We start from the raw sequence: 24,877 nt of genomic DNA on the forward strand, positions 1-24,877 counted from the left end.
ATTTTTAAAAGTATTATTGATGCAACATGTGACTGTAACTAAGTATAACTGTTACTTAGCAGACAAGAGAAAGGAGTCACCTGATCTAATTCTATCAGTACTCACTGATGACATTTGAGATGTGCAGCATTACACTTCAATGGGTTCAACCAAAAAATGTCCTCTTTCTATCCTGTTGCTGGTTCACAAGCTTGCACATGGGGTGTTGAGTCTACGGACAATAAGACGACCCAGCTGTTCGTGGTCTGCTGGACACTTTGTGTAAAGACCTTTCCAGATGATGGCATAGTAAGAGGCTTGGTACTGGTCAGTTCTGTAGGTTATTCTCATCTTTGCTGAAGGTTCTATAATTGATTAATCACTGACGATATGACAAATCTATCAGCACAAATAAAAATGGCTTAATCAAATATATAGGTCATTGTAGTGCTTTTAGTGCTTTTAATGAATTGTCAGTTACAGTTGGTAAATTTAATTGGGGCACCACCCTGATTAATAGGGAAAATGTATTAATTTTAATGAATGTATTAATGACTAAAAATTCAGTTGCCAATTCAATATGTGATTATGTCTCGTCTATCAAACATATCACTCGAGGCTGGCTCACAAACGTAAAACCAAGGTATGCTTACTGAATAAACAGAAAAGAAAACTATGCATAACAATCACAAGCGTGACAATGTAAACACACTAAAGTGAACACAAACAATTTGTGGTGTATAAAGGTAACTACGGAAGCTAATAAAAAATAATTAGAGAAACAAGGTAAATAGATTGATTTACGCAGTCTATGGGAGTAATCAAACAGGTACTCTACTTATCGATAAAGACCAACAAAGGAAACTTAGTAATCAACAAATTCCTAATAAAAGTATGCCTATAGTCTAATAGTAGGATCAGGAGAGAAAGCCTTAGCTAACAGTGGAAAGTGTGGAACTGTTTAAGAGTTACAAGACTGTCACCGGTGAGGGGAAAAAAATTAACTAATCTAATTTGATTAATAAACACTAAAGCTAATAATGATACCAACTGGTAACATATGAGGGGAATGTCGGCTCTTACGACTCACTGGTGAACCAGACAACATGGAGAATGCACAGAGAGAGTGTCCATTTAACTTCAGGTGTAAAGTCAGTGTGCCAGATGTAAAGATCAGTCTTTCATCCAACTGCCTGAATGAGAATGAATGGAGCATCCCTGCTGTCAGATTGTCCGATGACTCTGAAGCAGTCTGCTGTTCCTTGAAGTTCTTGACTTCCAGTGACAGTGTGAAGACCAGGGTTCTTAGACCAAGGAACTGGACCTTCAGATCTGGCTTGAGTGAGAGTCACATAGGCCTTTGCGGGTGGATCTTTCTAAAATTTGAGTGGGTTCTTCAACGGCAGTATGCTGGAATTCCGGTCTTGCCAGACGGGTGTGTTCAATAAGAGCCGTTGATGGGTAATTTCTGCCGAATACACACTAACAAAAATAAATTAATAAGATGATAAAAGAAACAATGACATCCAATTAAAATATGATAAGCTAAGATAACCCAGTATTTCTAGCTGCTTATCGAGAGTTTATTGACTTGTTCAAGAAACAGAACCCCCCCCCCGAAAACGTAGTCCATTTCTACCTGGTCTTATAATGAGGGTATAGCATTTGGATAATCAGTTAAATTATTTTCCTGCTTTCTAGATGTTACAAACTTTAATATATTGTCTAATTGGTTAATAAAGGATTTCTGTTAAACACAGCTAGGAGTGAGTAACAATTTGCTTACAATATGCTTGAGATTAAGCTGTGACGGTTCAAGGACAAGCAGGATGCGGGGACGAGGCACGATGAAGCACAGTTTTATTCCTCTTACTAACACGCAACACATACGACAACCACACAATGCTATGCACAAGTGAAACACCAACAACACGCATCACAACATAGGAGACATATATACACTTATGATTACACCTAACACAGAACAGGTGAACGACACGAGAGGGCGTGGCACACAGACGATGTTTGAGGAGGGGGCGGGGCTGTGACGTGACATAAGCGACATACAGATGAGGTAATATGAGTGAATAATACAAATGAATGAAACACAAGTAATGAACAGAATAATGCAACAACAGGTATTTATAAAATAACCGGGACACACATCACAATTTGAAAATTACATTAAAATCACCATACATTATTGGTTGATCATTTGACATCATAGTAGGTTAAATAGTAAGTTGTTACTTTGTGAATATATGGGATGAGCAAAGTTAATTACCCTGTTAGGAATTTGACTCTAATGGAATTTATGGTCTTCCTTACTATACCCAGGCTGGTAAGAGCTTTTCACCTTACCATCCATCAGTTTATGACCCTTAGAGAGAAGGGGCTTGAGGTTAAGGAGCTAGGCCATCTTGATAGCTGGGCCATTTATGGCTTTGTTGCTAATTTTCAAGGCACCAGCGAATCCCAGGTCTGGTCTGTGGCCCTGGGTTCGAACATCATCAGGGGAATCATTTTTAATCTTCACTACATCACAATAAAGGTGGTGATCAGCAAATTCTGATGAACATGCACTAAAGGATAAGACATTATGAGGAATATACCATACAAGGTGATTAAACATTCAATTTCATTCCTTTCCTACTTGAAAGCTAGTGTCCTACCTTTAATATATTTTGTCTGGTTGGTTCATATAAGCTTAACAAAATTAGAAGTGGTTAACAATTTTATTTACAATACACATGAGGTATGCCACATGTATTGAAGATAATTACGATGAGTAATGGAAAGGAATTAATAAATAATAAAGGCAATAAAAAAGCAAACAATAGACTACATTAAGACATTAATGGAGCATATTACACCATTTGAGGTCATGGGGAACACCACGTTAAACCGTTATTACTTTGTAGAGCTTATATCTGTGGGAACAGAAACATATATCGACATTTCTCCTCTCCATGTGGCATAATGGACATATAAAAGACAAATATATTATACATGTTGATAGGTTTGCAAATACGTTCATTTGGAAGTGCCTTTGTCCATGAGATGTGTACAGAAAAATTTTGGCTGTCCTGTTAAGCTTGAGTCTGATGGAATTTAGGGTTATACTTTCCATCTAAGTATCCTGGTCCTTCACCGTCATCGGCCTTCATAGCTCATACGCTGCCACTGAGATGATTTCAAGGAAAGCAAACTCTCTCCCAGAGCCATGAGATCATTTCAAGGAAAGCAAACTCTCCCTTTCACAGTCATGAGATTATTTTAAAAAAACAGACTCTTTCTGAATGAGCCACTCTGGCGAGGTGATGTAGACTGAAATTCTCCCTCAGAGTCATCAGATGGTGCCAAGAAAATGGATTCTCCATTTGGGATGCTCTCTTTCTCTCTTGCTTCAGTAGAACACACTCTTTGACAGACGGTTGACCAGGGTTACCAGTTTGGTAACAATAGTAACTTTATTATTTATTACTGTTAGTTAACTCTTTGAATAAGTTTGCTTTGTTGGTCTTGTTTGGTTGATAAGTAGATTACCCCCATTGGGTCATTCTCAGACGCTGGTTAAAACAATTTCCTTTGTCTTTAAAAAAAATCCTAAATAGCTTCCCCATCCACCACTAACCAGCACTTTGTGTTAAATTTCACTTGCTTGCCTGTTTGGATGGTTATTCTTGTGAACGTAAAACTCCTGGTCATTTGTAGTATGCTAGTCAATGATTGTTATGCATGTTTTTCCTACCTATGCTTATTCAATAAACATCCCTTGGTTATTACATCTGTGATTTGAGAGTGATATTCCAATGTTTATTAGGATGAGAAATAATCACATATCGAATTGGTGACTTTCATGAGTTAAGACTGAACTATTAATCATTAATAAATTAATTAAAATGAATACATTTTCCCTGTTAATCAGTGTTGTGCCCCAATTAATTTTATCCATTATGGTTGACACTCTATTAAAAGTATTAAATCCAATACAGTTAAAATATAAATTAAAATAAAATATACTGAATTAGTTGTATATTGGGATGTGTGCTCATCATAAATTGTAATTATACACAGGATTGGATTTCAAGTGTCCTGTGCCAAACCGTTAATTTCACTTGGAGTGGATTTCAATCTATTTCAGATGATGCTGAGACTTACTGCTTCATCCAGTAGACTGAGCCGTTTAATGCACAATTTCTAACAAAAGATCTTGCCTTGTATATGACCACATTCAGGTGTCTGGTGTTTGGATTTGATGTGCCTTACAGAAACCTGGCATCAACCAAATATTTTTCCTCTTTTAAATGAGACCTTTCCACCCGGCTGTTGTTACCTTCAGAAAGCCCACAGCAGAAACCGTGTTGCTGTTCCGTCTGTTATATACCAGGGGGATCTGGATTTGTCCTTTTTGCCCCTGCTTGATTTATTTTCTTTTGAATGCTTTACATTTAAATGTAAACCCTCATTTTCTGGGATAACGCTTCTCATTTATCCGCCACCCAAACCAAACCCATCCTTCAACTCTGAGAGGTATTATCTTCTCTCAACATTCTGCATAACCTCTGCCAATATTATATTACTGGGGGATATGAACATCCATGTCTGTACCCCTCCTGCCGTTTTGCGTTGGAATTTCTTCAATCATTGGACTGTTTTCCTCTCAGGCAACTTGTTGACATCCCCACACACATCAGAAGGCACAGGCTTGTCAGTCATTACTGACTCCACCCCGGTCAGCAATCTATCAGTACATGATTGTTGTGTGTCTTATCATAAGGCTGCAGCTACAGAGCTGCCATTTTTTTCTCCCCTGATTAACCCAAACAAAATGTCAGTTAATGAAAGCTGGCCAGCGGTAGTGTTTTAACAGTTAGGTCATTGAGACATTAGAGTAAATTCCTGGTGACTGCACCTGAGTCAAATTTACAGTCCCTGAAATGGTCAAAGCCTACTGTCTGCCAGTTGTTCTATTATCCTTATTTATAAAATCTCAAAGTATACATCAAATTATACAATAGACTTTCAGTGACAAAGGATATGTCATGGCCAGAGGTGGTAGACTGATCACCCTACCAAACAGTCACATTGACTGCAGATATTGTGTTTTAAAATGCCTATTTTGCACTTTTGCAAAACTGTAACCGATGCTATCCAAGATCCCTTCCAGTATACATACAGTGCAACCAGATCTGACAATGCCATATATCTGTCCCTGCAATATAGATTCTTCAGCTTCTGGACAACTCGCACTTACACCTGCAAGTGGGGCATTTCAGATATACTGGGATGACCATGTTGATTCTTGAGATGCATCTTAAGATGCAGCTCTTGAGATACAGTTTGGCCAAAATGAGATGTTGATCCTTTTCTGTACTTCTGTTAACAACCTAATCTGAAGATCTGAGGCTAATCGTTAGAGGATGCCCTTGTCACTTGGCTAGGAGTGAAGCAAAAAGTCTACTAATAATAAGCGAATAATGAAACCAACAGCAGCCAGCTAACCACAAAAAAAATCCTACAAAACAGTTTGAAAATGGAAATCATGTGGTTTAATCTTCACAAAATTATTTTTTTTGTTTCTTCTTGTGTAAAGTATGTTCGTTGTTTTCGTACCATACTAAACGAAGTCCCCACTTAACCTATTTCACGAAACTGCACTTGGAATTTTTAACTAAAGGTCCAGGGGAAGGGACATGTCTGTTTTGGATTTTGCATATTATTCTTCTTTATTCCATCCATATAAAGGGGGTTGGCTTTCTTGGGAGGTTTACCATGAATGAAGAGGAATAAAGTACCAAATGAATAAAGTAACAAATGAAAAATATAAAAGTCTTGAAACACTTCGTACCACATGGCCTTCAAAGTTGTTGCATACCACAATAAATGAACATAACATGAAAAATTAAATGCATTATCCACAACTATGACAGTTGATTTTTTGGACAGTTACTTTTATACTTTAAATTTAAAGCTACAACTACTAAAATCAATTAATATATTTCCACCTAGATGGTTAGTATAATATTACAAGTAAACACAATTAGAAATGGTTAAGTATTTGGCTGCAATAAGCATTGCAAAAGAAGGTCAGCTTCTTTTCAGAAGTGCAGAGATATAGAGATATAGAGATATATATATATATATATATATATATAAATGAGAGAGACAGAGAGAGCACGAGAGAGAGAAGTGCAGAGAAGACTATTAATCTTTGTCATCTTCTCACCCTTACTCATCAAGGGTAAAGAGGAGAGTGAGAAACATGATGGCCAACCCCTCACACCCCAACTACTCTCTCTTCCAATGGTTCCCCTCCCAGAAGAAACTGAGGATAAGAGTCCTGAGATACCACACCAGTCAGCACCTGAACAGCTCCTTTTTCCCTAGTCACAGTCCTCTTAAACAAGAACACTTCTCACAACCTCCCTCTCCCTTTATTGCTCAATTGCACAGAAATGTAAAAAAACAAAAAACAGTCCCAAACTGGCCTTCAACACACGTCTTGTTCTTCAGTGATGTATGATTTGCTTTTCAGCAATATGGCTCAATGTCAGATGCAAAGATGCAACCAAGTTGAGTTACTCTATAGATCACCCAGGCTGTCTTTCTGCAGGGTCATCCCTCCCCTGCTGGGCAGTCTCTCTGCCCCAAAGATGACGCACAGCCAAGCCTCCTGCTGCCAAAATAATAATAATAATAATAATAATAATAAAAAACCAACAAGCAAATAAGGAAACTAACACACATGAAATTAAGCATTAACATTTGAGAAGGCAGATTGTATTCATCTGCTACATTAGTAAATGTAGAAGCAAATGTTGAAATGCTGGACCTAAACTCCAGCTAAACAGAGGTACACACATACACACGTTAAGCATCCAGATGACAATTACTACAAACCAGGGTTCAAAGAATTAATCTTAAAACTCTCCATCAGCTCAGTACTTACCAATAGCACCAAGAAGAATCAAAACGATTAATATGACAGGTATGTACAAATGTTTTCATCTGTAGAGTTTTTTTAATACTGCCAAACTCAATCTGAAAAATATGAAAGAAGTCAGAGTTCTTTTTACCAACTGAGACAGTATCCTGAAACTGTGTTTAAAGTGATTTGCATTATATGAAAAAAACATACAATTGTTTTTAAAAAGATTTATTTTAAATACAAAATGTGCTCAGGAATATTCAGAGGTGCTCACACTTTTAATAGTACAATGTGCTCAAACAAGACCATAACAGTCCAAATGAGAACATTACAGTCAATGGTAAAATGATGACAAACTAAACAGCCTTACCCTCAGTGAGTCCACGCTGATTGCCTTTCCTCCAACAATCTTACAAAGGACAGCAGTGGACTTAATCTCTAGTATCAAACACGGAAACGGCTCCTCTTTCTGCAGCCCTAACACATTCACCTCCTTCATACTTAAATTCAACCTGTCTTCATTTTTCTTGAGAACATGAGAGAGAGTGTAACACAAAAACATGTCACATGACAAAACACAAAAACTCTATCTTTGTAACAAAGGAAGAGTAAGTATAATCAGGCTTGCTAGAGAAGAGCAAGCACTTTAATCTGAATTAAAATACTCCAAAGATGGTCTTGGAACTTTATGATTTGCAGTGCAGTTACAACAGCATGTATATCTGAAAAGAAAGTTGGAAATGCTGCCTTACCTGTATGGTGATGAGCACATCATTGTCATCCAGAGATGTGCCAAAGCTGGTGAATTCTGGATCTGGGTGGTAGTAGAGAGTTTCTGCGCAGGGCACTGTTATGTTTCCCACTCTGAGTGATACACTGAATGGCCCTGGTGCCTGGTATTCTCTCATAATGTCAGAGTGGAACCAAAAGGACTGAGATAATATGAAAAAGCCATACTTCATAAATTAAACTCTGAATTATAGACACATAATATGAACTGATAAAATACTACATATGGAAAAGAGTTTCTAACTTGGGGAATATGGTTTATAATACACTGGACCATTAGGTAGCTGTTAATTTTTTAAACAATAGAAATTGTATTCTAATAATTAACTATGTTGCAAATTAATTCTATTATTTAACTCTAAAGTATAGAATTAATTATGTTTTGTACTCGTGTCCATCAGTAAACCTGACTGACGGATTTCAGACTACTGCACTACACTGCATACACACTCACATTTCTCTGATTGTTTCAGCTGCATGATTTGTTGCAGTTCTTGGATCTGTTTGTTTTCTTTCATTAAAGCTCATCCATCTGCAAAGCCTACTTTATCGATGGCTGTACCCAGAGTAGGTGGCCCTCCCTGCCTGTCCATTATTTTGTGCAAAGAGCACACAGTTAAAATAATTACAAAGTCACTTTGTCTTTGGAGCGTTGTGTGGATTTGGCATTTCTGGTGCCCTAAGCAAAGTTTTGTGTGGGGGTCCTGATCAAAGGCATTTTTATTTTTACTGCCAAACACATTTACCCAGCCTGTACGATCTTTACCTATTGACTTACTGCATTCAGAAGTGAGCATTCTGGTTTCAGTTCCTTAATTTTCTCTTTCTTGATGCCACTGTGGTACATGCATTTCATAGTTGAGCTCGAGCGTTCTGATTAGTTAGCTAGCATGTTATGGTATCACTTTGGTGTCAAACAATGAAAGAAAGAGCATTTAGCTGTTTTTTGGGGGCCAGCATGGGGCCCCCTGATCTCTCGGGTCCTATGCATTTGCATGGTTTGCCATGTGCCACCAAAACTGTTTGGAGCGGGGGTGGGCTTTTGAGAAAGGTTGGGATGGAGGGTGTGGGATTGAAGGGAGCAAGTGGACTCCTTTGGAAGAACTTTTAAAATCAGTTACAGCAGCTTTAAATAGCAAACAAGAGTCAGCTGTCCTCAACTTATTCTGAGGGTTGAGCACCATTTCATACCTTGTTGGCCGAGTTGAGTATAATCTCTTTGGACGATAAATGAACAGTGACTGCCTCTGCATACTCCAAATTGGTCCCCAGCACATGAATCTGCCGCTCACCACTGAAAGACAAACGTTAAACAATTATTTAATCAGATAATGTTCAAGACAGTGTGACAGAGGTGAAATAAAAGCTAGTAAAGCACTTGGGTAGCATGAAACAGCAAGTGTGAACATTGCAATCATGTTTCTCAAGAAATGCTGAACCAAGATCCATTTATCAAGCAAGAAATATTTTGGTAGCCTAAGTAGCTTTAAAGCCAGCAGCACAAGCATTACATGGCTTTATGGGGCAGAGAAAGGAAACTCGCAAATAAAGGGCATAGTTTTGGGGTGCTTACACTACTCATGTGTGTTTAGGCTGGGTGGTTCGAGCACTGTGACCCTGTGAGAATGCCCCGTAGATGGATGGTATGATCCGCTGAACTTCCTGGATTTACGCGTGGTTTTGTGTCAAGGATGGAGTACAAGTTTCATCGCACCACACTGCAACTCATATGATGTCTGTCCAATCTGCTGAAAGAACTTGCATCGCTTTGGCATACCCCTCCTTTTGTATCTTCTGGGCTTTCTCCATGTTTTTGCTGCCCCCCTGTTAGTGGTGCCATTTTCATCCTCATCTTACGGACATTGACAAAAAGCCCAACAGCCTGTCCTTTGTCGTGAACTTCCTGTGACCCCTTCCAGTGGACCATTAACTTCTCTGTCGTAGAGCAATTGGAACGGAAAGAATCCGGCGGATGCTTGTGGCACTTCTCTGTATAGGAAGAGCAAGTATGGGAAGAGCCATGTATCCCAGTTTGTATCCGTGTCTGCAACAAACTTCTTCAGCATGGCCTTCCCTGTGTTGCTGAATCTTTCAACGAGGCCATCTGTCTAAGGGTGGTAAGATGTGGTTCTTGGTCTGTGAGTATTTTCCTCGGTATGCCTACTCTGGTAATGAACTGCACAAGAGCACTGACCAACTGCCTTGTTTTGACTTTCCTTAGGGGAAATGCCTCTGGGTAGCGAGTTGCATAGTCACAGAGTACTGGTATTTATTGGTTTCCTGGCTGACTTCTGAGTAAGGAACTGACTTTATCCATCGCAATCCTTGGGAATGAAGTCTTTACTATGGGTAGGTTTATCAGTGATACTCTGTCTGATGTTTTTGCTGGAGCTTCAAGTTAGCAGACCCCCAAAATTGAAACGAAACCTACATCACTGCAGCAAAGTATAATTAGCTACAATGCTGTTAGGAAGTGGCTAACCATCACCAGGTCTCTGCTAGAGAATGAGCAATAGATGCTCAAACCACAATCAGCTCAAAGAGTTTAGCTGCACTCACCTCAGATCACCTTGTTTCTGCAAGTCATAATAAAACTAAATCCATTGTGTGCTACAACCCAGTAAAGCTGATTCTGAGGATTCCTTGGAAAATTTCTTAAAGTTTACTTCAAGCTTATCATTGGGGTATCCAAAAGTGTAAATGCCACCAAATTATTCTTTTTTAAATGTCAAACTTGACTAATTTTGCATTGTTGTATGTCTTCAAAATGGATCAAGCTATTTTACAAGTATAATGTAATAACATTGTGTTATGAGACTGTATGATATTTCTTAACCCAAAAACATGTTGCTGGAATTGGGACTCATTTGTCAGAAAAGTTATAAATATTTTTGGACAAAAATGAATAAAATTTGAATTAAATATTTTAGCTGGAAACTGGTTCTTTGTATTGTACTCTAACATTTTTGGCATCATTTTGGTGCTATGACCGTCAGAGATTTTCACTGTGCTTTACCTGGCCCATGTGATTTTAGGCTGCAGTCCAGTACACGTAGGCTGGGAGCCATAGGTGATGGTGGCGTTGCTATGACAACTTCCGTCTGCTGTCACCACACACACCCTGACAGCTCCTTTATTTCCATTTGGAATGTGGAACCTCAGAGTGTCAGTGGAGCGTTCTAACACAGGAATCCTGTGGAATTAAACAGCAAGAGTAAACAAACAAAACAAATGTGTCTCTATACACACCAATACACACACCACCTGTAACACTCACTCCTTTGAATTGCAGGCCATGATTCCTTGGAGGAGAATTTTCACAACTTGTTCCAGATTTTTCCCCTTCATCACTGCATTGTTTTTGCCATGAAAAGAGACCTGACTAGGCCACAGAGAAATGATCTCTGGCTAATAAAGAACATGAACAGAAGAAGTGTTTGATACTGGCCATCTGATGCACCGCCTACAGACTTCCTGCATTGATACTGGCTGTTTGATGCACTGTTAATGAAACGATGACGCCTACAGAATTTTACATTGCATGCTTGCCTCATTATGTACATAACTAATCAACATCAACAATGTTGGTCTTAGACAGAAAAAAAATGTAAAGAAATTCTTACAAATACAAAAAGCATGAGTCATTCTGTGTTTCGTGTTCTAAATCAAACAAATTATCCTGTGCAAGAAGACTTGCTACTCGATTTATGAACACAAATGTCTTCTGGAGTCCATTTCCCTTTTCAAGGCCCCCACTTTCCTCAGACACACACAGATCTTTCCGCCGATACAGTGTATGAGACTCTTTACTTACTGTGTAGTTCTTCCTAGCAGTTAGTTGTTTACACATATCCTACAGAGAAGGAAAACAATAACAAAAAAGCAAGTCAACTGTATTTTATTTGTCACTCAATTCAAATCACAACATTCAAAAATGCCAAACTTTTTTCTTTTTTTTTTTTTTAAAACAGAACATTTTATTGGAGGTTTGTTTGCGATTGTTAAAAGAAACACTGTTTCAGTTGGCAACTGCTATCTTATTCAGGTATACTCAAATAAATGCATCAATGCATTCATTCACTGGACGAAATAACCAATTACCAATACATTTAATGGTAGAAATTCTAAAAAGACATAACGGTCTTTAGATTACATAAGTTACTGTTGTATGTCAATGTAACCTGGTTTTCAGCGGTACTCTATTACATTAAAAACCAAAAGGCAAGCTTAAGTACATTATGGTCAACAGTGTGAAAGGCAGTGCTAAAGTCAGCACTAATGGTGTTATTTTACTTAAATCAGTATTTAGCTGTCTCAGTGTTATGAAGTAGAAATATGAGTTAAAACAAAAATTAACTACATCATCATGTCACTGGGAATTAAATATAGAAAATTAAGAATAATAAACATAAAAACTGAATAGAAATAACAAAATTAAGACCTTAAGCATTAAGAAATAGTCGTCATGTGCGTGTGCCCTTAGATGAACTGTTCGCTGAATGCACCTGTGAATAGATTACATGATCCTACCTGTATGTGCACCTGTGAACAGATTACATGATCCTTCCTGTATGTGCACCTGTGAACAGATTACATGATCCTTCCTGTATGTGCACCTGTGAACAGATTACATGATCCTTCCTGTATGTGCACCTGTGAACAGGTTACATGATCCTTCCTGTATGTGCACCTGTGAACAGGTTACATGATCCTTCCTGTATGTGCACCTGTGAACAGGTTACATGATCCTTCCTGTATGTGCACCTGTGAACAGGTTACATGATCCTTCCTGTATGTGCACCTGTGAACAGGTTACATGATCCTTCCTGTATGTGCACCTGTGAACAGGTTACATGATCCTTCCTGTATGTGCACCTGTGAACAGGTTACATGATCCTTCCTGTATGTGCACCTGTGAACAGGTTACATGATCCTTCCTGTATGTGCACCTGTGAACAGGTTACATGATCCTTCCTGTATGTGCACCTGTGAACAGGTTACATGATCCTTCCTGTATGTGCACCTGTGAACAGGTTACATGATCCTTCCTGTATGTGCACCTGTGAACAGGTTACATGATCCTTCCTGTATGTGCACCTGTGAACAGGTTACATGATCCTTCCTGTATGTGCACCTGTGAACAGGTTACATGATCCTTCCTGTATGTGCACCTGTGAACAGGTTACATGATCCTTCCTGTATGTGCACCTGTGAACAGGTTACATGATCCTTCCTGTATGTGCACCTGTGAACAGGTTACATGATCCTACCTGTATGTGCACCTGTGAACAGGTTACATGATCCTACCTTTATGTGCACCTGTGAACAGGTTACATGATCCTACCTGTATGTGCACCTGTGAATAGATTACATGATCCTTCCTGTATGTGCACCTGTGAATAGATTACATGATCCTTCCTGTATGTGCACCTGTGAATAGATTACATGATCCTTCCTGTATGTGCACCTGTGAATAGATTACATGATCCTTCCTGTATGTGCACCTGTGAATAGATTACATGATCCTTCCTGTATGTGCACCTGTGAATAGATTACATGATCCTTCCTGTATGTGCACCTGTGAATAGATTACATGATCCTTCCTGTATGTGCACCTGTGAATAGATTACATGATCCTTCCTGTATGTGCACCTGTGAATAGATTACATGATCCTACCTGTATGTGCACCTGTGAATAGATTACATGATCCTTCCTGTATGTGCGCATGTGAATAGATTACATGATCCTACCTCCATGTGCACCTGTGGTGCAGACCCATGATTCCAGGTACATGTCTGGTTACTGGAGTTCCAGTGACACCCAGATGAGACACAGGCAGTGCACCTAAAAATACAACACAACCCTGCTGAACCTCATCTGAACACCTGAACCAGTAAACAAGTCATAGGCAGTACACTGGAACATACAACACACACAACCCTGCTGAACCTCATCTGAACACCTGAACCTAAAACCAAGTCATCACACTCAATACTGATCCCAAATTTGCTTGTTTCCATGTTTTTGGTACAAAAAAATTAAAACCTGATGGCCAGCTGGGTACCACACAACAGAATGTTGACCACTAGATTTACAGTAGGAAAAACTATTAATAATGTCAGTGTTTTAATGTGCATTATGATGAACTGTATTCAAATTATAATTCTGCATTAAGGAGCAAGTTTCTTGTTAGTGAGAAATGGTGTTTAAGGTACAATTCTATTAAATGAATAGACAGTGATATTGAACCATACAAGCAGCACTGTCCAATGGGATCAGCCGTTTTACTGGGTTTTTAATCCTGTAAAACCATTCCCTGCTCCATATGAACCCGTATTATTCATATTTCATACTAATTTCCTAAAAGAATTAATATGGCTAAGTTGTGACTTTGTGAGCTTTCTAATGATCTAAAATAACACCAACTGAAAATCTACTGTAATGACCCACTGTTTTTAAATGACATGAATGCTCTTACTTAGCATATGGTGAGCTCTCTGAGATGTCTGGGCAATTTCTCAGTTTCAGGCTTTCTGTGAGAGTCTCATCTCCAATAGTGACAGTTGCTGTGACTTGGAGTCCTGGTTATCCAAAACAATTACTGGTTAAACATGTTCAGTTACTGAAAAATGTCAAACACTCAACAACTTATTTTTTGCATGTGCCATTAAATAAAATTGCCATTACTATATATTTTTGAATGTTTAGGAGCAAATTAGGATTGCAATGTTAATGCTTTGCACCTTAAACTATTTATGCTTTATAAAAAACACGCCTAGAAATAAGAATTATATACTGTTAACTAAATACAACCCCATTCTACAGTAATGATCATTAAAAGCACATAGGCTGTACCCTTACTGTACACTTCAAATGAGTCACAACTTCTGATGGTCAAAACGGTAAAAAGACTGACCTTTAGATGGCAGGTCCTGGCTGGAGGAACTACAGGAACATTTGGGGAAAACTGCAGTAGGAAGGCTGTCACACAGATCCTTACTTCCACTCTTGAAGGTGCATGATAAGGGACAATGTCCCGTGGCTTCCACACTTAAGTGAAGAGTCACAGTGAGCTGAATGAGCAAGTAGTTAAAGATACCAAAAAAGAATGCACTGCTCATATGGCATCCTGTAGCAGGGCTTTGTCTGTCTGTCTGTCTGTCTATTGGCTGTTTGTCTGTTGTCTCTAAGTCTCTATAATCTATGTTGCACTGTCAAAATGCAGGAACCTTGGATTCTGTTGTGCAGATGTTGGTTCATTTGCACGACCATCCAAAGGTGGATGATGCAAGTTGAGGATTAACTAACTTATTTAAGGGAACACATCCTAAACCTACAGGGCCATGCAGGAGAAGTAGACATGGACTATTCCTGCATATCTCATCCCCAGCTGCATAGGAACCATCTGTTGGATCTTAAATACACACGTTAACAAAGGAGATAACAAGAGACAGGTGTGATACATGGGAGGGGTGTGGAAATGAAGACACACACACACACACACACACACACACACACACACACACACACACACACACACACACACACACACACACACAGACAGCACCTTCCCTATTCCCAATCCCCTGATTATTGATGACCTGCACCTGTCCCTTATTTGTCTTTTTGTTTCTCTGCTATTTAAAAACCCACAGGAAAACTCGTCCAGTGCTGCATGTTGTAACACAAACAAGACATCAAACAAACATAGGGAGGAGTCCAGGAGGACGGGCCTGTGCAGTGACATTTGTTCTCATATGTTGGTTATATTTTCTTAGCATGACGCTTTAGAAATATCTTAACTATATCATGACTACTGGGTCTAAAATAATTTTCACAGTTACATTCTTTGGCACTGTACGGTGCCTGTATTGTGACCAAGAGATTGTATAGAAAACGTTGTATAGAAAGGATATACAAAATTATTCTTCTTATGTCCTGCATTCATCTTTCTAATGGCTCCCATAAGGTCAACGTCTTGACTTCCACTGCTGCAGAACCGTTCAGAAGAGGTCCACTTTTCTGTCGGTGCCGATGTGTATTTTGAATAAGGGACATCCATGCCTGCCTCAGACTTAATTAAGTAATGAAAGACTACTGATGAACATTATTAGGATGACTTTTATAGTGTGTCCTGTGTGTATTTGTTGTTAATGTATTGTATTTAATATAGTGTCCTGTGAATATTTGTTTTAATGTATTGTATTTAAATTTCCCCTTTGGGATAATTAAAGTTTATATATAAAAGTAAATTACTAGGGTGAACAATTTAATAACAATTTAATCAGATTTGACTGTTTCTTGAGATGTTATTGGAGAAAAAACAACTTTATCCAGAATATGTAACTTACATTTCCAGAGTGCTTTGCCACCTGAAAAGAAATCAGCTCTTTCTGAAAAGAATCATCTGGAATTGAGATCCAAGTAGAGTTTGAACACTCATCCTGGGTAGAGCATCTAGAATGACCCAAATGAGGAAATTAATCATACATGGTGAATATTTGATATATAGCTGGTTATTTATTTTTGTATTTTTTGGTCTGTCCACCAACTCACTGGATATTGTAAATAAATAAATGCAGAATATTAGTTATAATTTGATGGTGTTTACATTGATATTGGGTAATAATAAATCCCTTTTATACACAGTCTTCACATTGCCATGGTCCAACAGTACTGTTACATAAAAATGCTAGATTTAGTATTTGCAAATGCTTCTGTACACTTTAGTGCTCATTCTCTTGTTTTCATAGATGATCACCTATGAAAGTTCTAATGGCAGACACACACACCCTTAATACAAATGATTGTGGCATGAGGTGATATACTTTGGATCATGACAGTTTTCTCAGTACTTTCCACTTCCTCTTACCAGCCATCTAAGTCAACTCAGTGTTTTGGTGACAAATAAAATGGCAGTCCTTGCTGCATTGTTTTCAACCAAGGCGATACAGAAGGACTATGTTGCTCACTTCATAGTGCAGAGTGCAACATGTTTAGCTATTCTTTGTCCATCGTTAGTGATAGTTTTATCTGTGAGAAGTGTAGATTTATTGCTAGTCTGACAGAAGGTTCTAATGCTAGAGGTAGACATCCAGACCTTAGAAAGTGTTAGACATATTGACGAGTTAGAAGTACAAGCTCTGGATGCCTTAAGTAAAGTTAACAAGCCCTCAACTCTGGCACTACAGCCCTTGCAGGAACACTACAGCCCTACGGCAAAATAGCTGAGCTTTGGCTCGCCCATGGGAGCACCACACCTCTTCCATTCAAGTGTCCAACCACTTATCAAAAAATCTAACCTAAAAAATCTAAAAATCATGTCAGCTATCAAACTACAGGCAGATCTTAAACCTTCCATTTATTTTCAAGTTCAAACCTGAATCAGAACCAGATACATGAAGTCTTTCAGTCAGAGTTTAGGCCTCATCATAGTACAGAGAGAGCACTGATTAAAGTAGTTAATGACCTGTTGTTGGCTTCTGACCAGGGTTGTTTCTTTGCTTATATTGCTTGATCTGAGTGCAGCATTTGACACTATAGATCACAACATTTCACTAGATAGACTTGTTGGGATTAGGGGAACAGCCCTTTCCTGGTTTAAATCTTATCTAGCCAGTCACTGCCAGTTTGTTAGAAATGGAGACTTTACAGCATACAACAAGGTTAGCTATGGTGTCCCACAAGGATCTGTTCTAGGGCCTCTGCTTTTTCTTTATATATGCTACCTCTAAGTGACATTACATGTAAACACTGTGCTAGTTTCCACTGCTACGCTGATGATACTCAAATATATATCTCAGCCAAACCAGAGGACTTATATCATCTTAGTATTATTGAGGAATGCATAGAGGATGGCAAACACTGGATGCTAGGGCCAAAAAATGCTAACAGGCTTTCTGACAGATCATCCCTGATGGATCCTGCTAGTGTGGATAAATACGAAAGATGAAATAGGTATGTGGTACATTGTTATGCTGTTTTGAGTCAGGGAAAGTTCAGTTAGACTGCACAAGAGTTGGGCTAGTCTGCTATGGAATAAAAACCACGTTATATTAACAGAGTTAATGTCTGCTGAGAAATTTCTCGTTAACACTACAATAGCTGCTACATGTTTGCACACATATCTGGGTACCATTGCTTTAAATAAAATTCCCCTTACATTATGTCTTATTGGCTGTATGATATTATGGTAGAATAGCTGCTGTAATGATTGAGCTGGCAGAATATAGAGAATAATTAACTATTATACTTGAGCTTAACCTTTTGTTTGGTATTATATCAAAAGATTAAGGAAATCAATACAGCAACAGCATTAATATATTATACATAATATACATTATTCCTGTTTAGATGTTTATTCAATGGCAGTGTTAGTGTTTTAGCAAGTGTTACTGTAAAACTCAACTTATTATATTACATGAAATACCAGAAAAGTTAAAATGTTAATGCAGTGTTGGGTATGATAGATGTGTATGAGTAGATGAGAAACATACTTGCTTGTGTTCATACACCAGCCACAGAGAGGGTCCTGAGAGGACCTGCAGTGTCTCAATGTGCTGTACATGCCACACTGAGTTACTGCCACTCGCCGGATCTGCAACATACACACAGGAAACCAGGTTAGGATCACATGATCAGGACACATACATGATCATGAACAGGACACATACATTTCCTCAAATTAAAACATAGTCACTGAGTTTACACTTTGAGCTCTTTAAAGAACTTATTAAATACTTACGGGACACTTTGCATAGATGAAATTATCATCCTAAAATTTTTTTGAAATATTTTAACAATACATATGTAAGCATTGGATGAAGGGACCTTAGTTCTAAAACTCACTTGATTTCTCAAAGCTATGTAGATGCATTTATGATCCACTGGGTCAAAGTACATTCTGGAAAACAGCATTCTGTCATCATCAGATCTGTATAGCACCTTCATACATCCTGGTCTGAAAGACTTATCCAATACAAGCTGAAAACACAAATAAATAACACAATCTCTGATGTCTGGTCAAGAGAGACAAATGAAATAAACATCACTAGAGATGGCATGATGCCAGTTTCTCTGATACCAAACTGATACCAATATCTTGCATTTGAGTGTTGCCCAATATCAACACTGATCCAATATTTTTTCATTTAAAACCACATTGGAACTGTAGTTTAGTTGTTTGGGGGAATTGTTTTGTGTGAGATATATTATATATGATATTTTTGAGATGTTATGCATGGATTGACAACAAAAAACTGTTTACTAAAGCATTTAATTTTTTTTTGCTTCCATTGCCTTACAGTCAGTGTCTCAGTTACTGAGATTATATTTACTGCCTTGGACATCACCAGCTAGCTCTCTCTCTCTCTCTCTCTCTCTCTCTCTCTCTCTCTCTCTCTCTCTCTCTCTCTCTCTCTCTCTCTCTCTGTCTGGTTGTCTCTGCTCAGTTTTTACACTATAGCTTGTCTGCATATTTTCTTATTACTGAATGCAACTGTAATTCCACATCTACTTAATAATAACCTTATAACTGTACTTCTGAACTTCTGAAGTACATCGCTGTTCTACCTGCTAAACAGCAAATGCACACCAGGCACTAGGTGAGCAGACGGAGAGACTACCTGAACTAGGAGTGCCTGTTCACTCAAACTCTGCTTCTGTTTCTGTCAGGTATCTGCTGCTCTTTCTCCTTTCCTAGACTCTGAATTTCATTCACTTCAAGGTCAAACTGAAAATGTAAATGCTTTAAATGCTTTCACTAGTAGCTAGATAGCCTATTCCCCAGACTGGGTTATTCAAATTATAGCAAAGGAAATCACACCTGTGTCAGTACATGCATGGATATTGGCGTGCTCTGTCATGGTTTTACTGAAATATGTCATATATTAACAATATAACAGATATATTCCATTAGGGAATAAAAGTGGTGCAGGCAGACAGACCTTAATCAGCTGACCATTTCCTGTTCCAATGTACAGGACAATCCACGATCCTTTTTTTTGTGCCGCCACAGAGGTCATTGAACTAACTTTGAAAACCTCAGACTGTGGCTTTAATACCTTGTCCCTTTTAACCTGCAGAAACGACACAGAAAAAATTTAAAAAGACATGTCAAGTACTGATTAAAATATTGTGAATGGGAATTCTGACGATAATGTTTAAGGCATGCAAATCACAGTAAATATCATGTTTCTCAAACGTGCACACTTGAATCGTACGTTTGTGTTTCCTACCTCTGCACACTTTGGATTACATTCGAAATCTGAAGGAACTTGGTTTCCTGGATCGCTGATGTCGAATATAGCCAAAGCAGTGTCATCGTGCTCTTCTTGCCCAGTGAATATTCCCACCCATAAAAGAGGGGTCCCAGAGGAGATAACGGCAGAGGACAAGAGCTTGCGGCGGGGTTTATCCTCACAACACTTTAACCGCGCACCTTTCAGGGATCTGGTCATGTCTGATTTTTTGCGGCTGTTATGCATCCTTAAGAGCACAACACTCGGTGCTGTTGCAGACTTAATGTTGAGAAATAAGTACGAGTGAGAGTGCGAAGATGTTTGAAACCCGTCCACCCACTCAACATCCTTAACTATAACACATGAGTCGGTTGGTTCACTGGCTGTTGTAGAGAAAATATCGCCCGTCTGGGAGTGTAGAGTATTCCACAAGGTTACACCTCCTTGGAAGTTACACCCTGTATCTTTTTTTGCCTTGTCTTCATTCTCCCCGGCAACCAACAAATATGTACCCCTGGATTGTACTCCGTTACTTTGATCAAAATCGACAAGGAATGCCATCGATGATTTATCCACTAATGGTACAACTGACAGAGCCTCTCTGTAGATAGTTTTGGTTATGTCATTTATATCGAGGACCTCACAATATCCACTTGTATCACTTCCACAGACAATCAGTGTACCATTAGCGTCGAAAGGCAATAAAATATTAACTTTGTTTGGATGTGTATGGTTTGGTAAATCCTTAAACTTTTCCTCTACTAGATCGAGACGCATCTGGTGGAGGCGAGAGTCGGTAACAACGTACACCTTACCCTGTCCAACAACAAAGTTTCTAATTTCTCCTTTAAAGTTGTAATCCAACGCGTAAACGCCAAAGTTGAATAACACCAGTATTCCAAGTAATACAGCCCTCATTTCACATTCCTATGTGGTAAATAATAACCAGAAATCACATCCGCGGTTAAGCTATTCCGCGCTTGAGAGACTGACGGTCAAGTCATCCGCTCTTAAATTGGAACACACCTATATGCGCGATTTTACGGTTTTTCGCGGATCACTGCAAACTTACGCTGCAGAAGCAAAGATAAACAGAGACTTTCGTACGATACATTTAAAAGTGCAAAACACTAATATATATATATATATATATATATATATATATATATATATATATATATATATATATATATATATATATATATATTTTTTTTTTTTTATTTTTTATTTTTTTTTATATATAATCTCAATCAATTTTAGATAAGGTTAAGTAATAGTATACTACTGAGAACGTTTTGGGGAATAAGCCTAATAATCAGTTCTGAGGTACAATGAGAATTTGGAGCTCATTAAAGATGTCTTTAAATGAAAGATACGGGTAGCCATATCAGCTGTCTGAGAATAGGTGAAATATACTCAACACAGCACACATTTAAACTCTTTCTCCAGTCAATAAGGTAGTATAGATAGTAAAAGCCTGTTCTAAAATTCTTTTCTTTTACGCCACTGGATCACACATAAATACATCTGCTTATTCACCTTTCCTCAGGTTATCCCTGCCGTCATGTTTGGGCTTCTAGCGTTCTGCAGTGAGATATGTCCCCCCCACATGTTATGTTGTTCCTGACTGTCAGGAAACAAAAGTTCTTATACATAAACCTCCAAAAGACCCACATGTTCAAATGGATTGGATGAGTTTTATTTTTCTGTCTTGTTAATTAGAATGTACATTGAATAAGACATCTAAGAAAGTGTAAAACATTGAAATATGCAGGGAAGGAGTATTTCAGGTCCCAGAGCCTCATGTATTCAACTTTGTGTGGAATCCAAAGTGAAAGTGTGCCTACGCAAAAATGACAGGAACTGGCATATACATAAAAAATTCAGATTTATAAAACCGTGATTATACACAACTTTAGTTTCCTTTTTATAAATCATAACCTTCTCGTAAATCCCGACCTGCTACCACCCATAACTGGTCAATGTAATTGACCTCATTCTTGTATGAGATTGTGGTGATAATGGCAGAGCAACAGGCTAAAAGGAAACTTTTCAGAAAGGTTCAGTTGGAGATTCTTGTGGCAGAGATCCGGGTGAGGAGAAATATATTGTTTGGTGGCCTTGGCAGTGGCGTCACCAGTGAATGGAAGTTTACTGAGTATACAAGCATGCATCTGCAGCTATAAATAATGTTCGTTCGTTCCACCAGCTACACTATTGCTGAGGTGAAAAAAAAATGTAGTCAGACCTAAAAATGAAAGCAAAGAAGTGATAGTGACAGGAAGGCAGTGTATCTATGTAACCAGTGGGGGAAGGCTTACACTTCCAGCCTAATCATTTGATGTTAGAATGGTTAAAATTATTGAATACATATTATGTGGTATGGTTAGTGAAAAGGAGGGAAATACCTATTTTTGTTGATGAGTGAAGCACAGGAGAGCAAGACAAATGCTTTTATACTTATGATATTTGATTGAAAGATACAATATACACAACCACTGTTTGCCTACGATATTTTATTAGAATATCAATATCAGTGGGGCAGTGGGGTTGGTACAGCTACAGACTGTCAGCCCAGTACCGGGGTCTACAGCATTCCATCTGCCCCAGGCATGTCTACGGCAATCTGTCTGCCCCCAGCATTGGCTGAGTACTCACTGATACTGTGTTACAAACACAAATTGATACCATTACAGCGTTTGAAAAGCTTACAAATGAATTAGAAGAAGTAAAAGGGATCATGTCTGAAATTTCGGTTACATTTAAAAGCGCTTCTTAAATATACCTTTGCACCGGCCCCCATTCACAGTCAAATCATCACGTCTGCAGTCACAGCGTGAAGATTCTGCTCATCTGGTGGGAAGGGATGTAGGTCTGGTTCAAGGTCGTGGGGCTGTCAGGGACGAGCAGACCATTCTGCTGTGCCATGTTGTGCAGCCCGGCACATGCCCTCACAGTCCAGCAGACCTCTTCTGGATGGTAGAGCAGTCTCCCGCCAGACACATCCTAGTCCTTTCACATTCCCAGCGGCACACTCTGCAATAGGACACGCGCCATTTGCATAATTGTAGCATCTCTCCGCTGCACTATGTGAGCATCAGAACGGGGTAAGGAGTCAGCACATAAGAGGGTAGCTACTGTCACCTGCAGGAGAAGTGCAATGTTTAAGATATGATGAATGAAAAAGGCACAGATGTTTAAAGTGGGTAATATTGTGAATAATGAATAATATTAACAATGTAACCCCTCCCTAAAGGCACCCTAATAAAATAAATATAATTTGCGAGGCGCACATCTCAGAAATAATGTGTTAGCAGTGTAATAAGTGCCTCCAAAAATACTTATCATACTTTTACGTTTTAAAACCCTGCACAAAAAAGAAAGAAATAAGTGAAACAACAGAAAAGAAACAACAGTATGTCCTCAGTGGCTGTACGGATTCAACAGAAGTACAATGAATTAATTATGTAGTTACTCCTTAAAGTCACCACCATCGGTGTGAAAACAATTCCAATGCACAAAGAAAATACCCAAATGTCACTAATATCCATATTTCTTTTACCCTCAGAGACCTCAGTTGTAAATTATTACTTATATCATCAACAATCAAAATAATCAACAATGAAATTAGTAAATGAAAACACTCGATAGTAAATTGTCAACACAGTAAAGGCAACAAGGAACCTGAGCTTGGCTATGTCAAGCTAAGCACGTAGGCGTTCACAAGCGTTTGCGTCGTCACTCTTTGGGGCCCAAACATTGGTGCGCATGTGTAGAATGCCGAATAGATTGTACAGGAAATAAGGAGCAGGTTGAGGCAATACTCGCGAGTCCTTGATGCACGTGGAGATGAGCTGTAGCGTCCGAGCGAGCCGCTACTCGTGTCTCCTCTCGCTACGCACACGACACAAGTGCATCGATTTTTGTTGAGGCACTGGTCCTCCTAGTACATCCACACAAGCAGTGGTGCTGAGAATCAAACACCGTTAGTCAAGCACTAGGGGGTGCTAGTTCAATGAAGTAGCATGTAGTTTCAGCTAGCTTTTCAACTCAATAAGGCTAACTCGCTTCAAGGAACAAACAATGGTAGACTTGAAAAGGAAGCAAAAAAAAAAAATAAAAAATACAGTTCGGGCCTATATACTGCATATATTAAGTCTCCAAAAACTAAGTTCAGGGGAAGATGCCAATCAATCAATTCTCTCTCTCTCTCTCTCTCTCTCTCTCTCTCTCTCTCTCTCTCTCTCTCTCTCTCTCTCTCTCTCTCTCCAAATAATAATAATAATAATTAATAATAATAATCTTCATCACAGGTAGGTCAGCGAAAATGTCACTTAATCCTAGCAGTCATCCGATTGCTCAACTTGCTCAAAGGCTGGCAGCTCCTACCAGAAAACTGGCACGAAAGCAAAGTATGCTGGAAGGTTGAGTATTTAATACTCAGTACAACATTAATAAAAGAAAAAAAACAGACAATAAACAATATGGGGTTTCCCCTTTTTTGGGGGGTCCCTACACTCACCACTCACCAAATCTCAGCATGTCCCCATGCTGGACTTAAAAACAAACATTTGCATTACACACAAGGATTGTATCATCCTGTGCTTAATTCACAACAACTAGACAATACAATAACATAGGTGTACCTGAACAAGTCATATATAAATCATGGGAATTGCACCACCATGCGTGATGATTATTAAAATTTAACGGAAAACAAGTCTTGTCTCTGGAAGGTATTCCAACACCACACGTGTTAGTTACTACCACTGGCTTCTTTTCTAGGCTTACCCAAACTATTATAGGTTAAACACTCAGCAGGCCTTTCACTCCTCTCAAACCTTCTTAGGCTTTCAGTTACCCCTGCAATAGGGATATTTGAGGTGACCATCTAGCTTATGCTCCCCCTGGTTCTCTTCTGTTTCCCTTTCCAAAGAG

The 24,877-nt window shown here is 38.7% G+C and overlaps 1 protein-coding gene across 1 annotated transcript; it reads right to left on the minus strand.

Moving 5' to 3' along the window:
* Positions 1–6,402: 6,402 nt before the first annotated feature.
* On the minus strand, positions 6,403–20,927 carry LOC113568790 (plexin-C1-like). Its single transcript, XM_081712535.1, has 16 exons — positions 19,937–20,927; positions 19,646–19,777; positions 18,549–18,683; positions 18,197–18,297; positions 16,052–16,157; positions 14,617–14,773; positions 14,179–14,281; positions 13,451–13,544; positions 11,514–11,552; positions 10,977–11,107; positions 10,716–10,892; positions 8,891–8,993; positions 7,663–7,842; positions 7,281–7,436; positions 6,932–7,023; positions 6,403–6,658 (listed from the first exon to the last, which is right to left on the minus strand). The coding sequence occupies exons 1-16, from the start codon at positions 20,855–20,857 to the stop codon at positions 6,598–6,600; spliced, it is 2,688 nt and encodes an 895-aa protein (XP_081568661.1). The 5' UTR covers positions 20,858–20,927; the 3' UTR covers positions 6,403–6,597.
* Positions 20,928–24,877: the final 3,950 nt, after the last annotated feature.

The sequence above is a fragment of the Electrophorus electricus genome, chromosome 4 (assembly GCF_041902795.1).
Source record: "Electrophorus electricus isolate QZ-2024a chromosome 4, ASM4190279v1, whole genome shotgun sequence".
NCBI classification, from domain to species: domain Eukaryota; kingdom Metazoa; phylum Chordata; class Actinopteri; order Gymnotiformes; family Gymnotidae; genus Electrophorus; species Electrophorus electricus.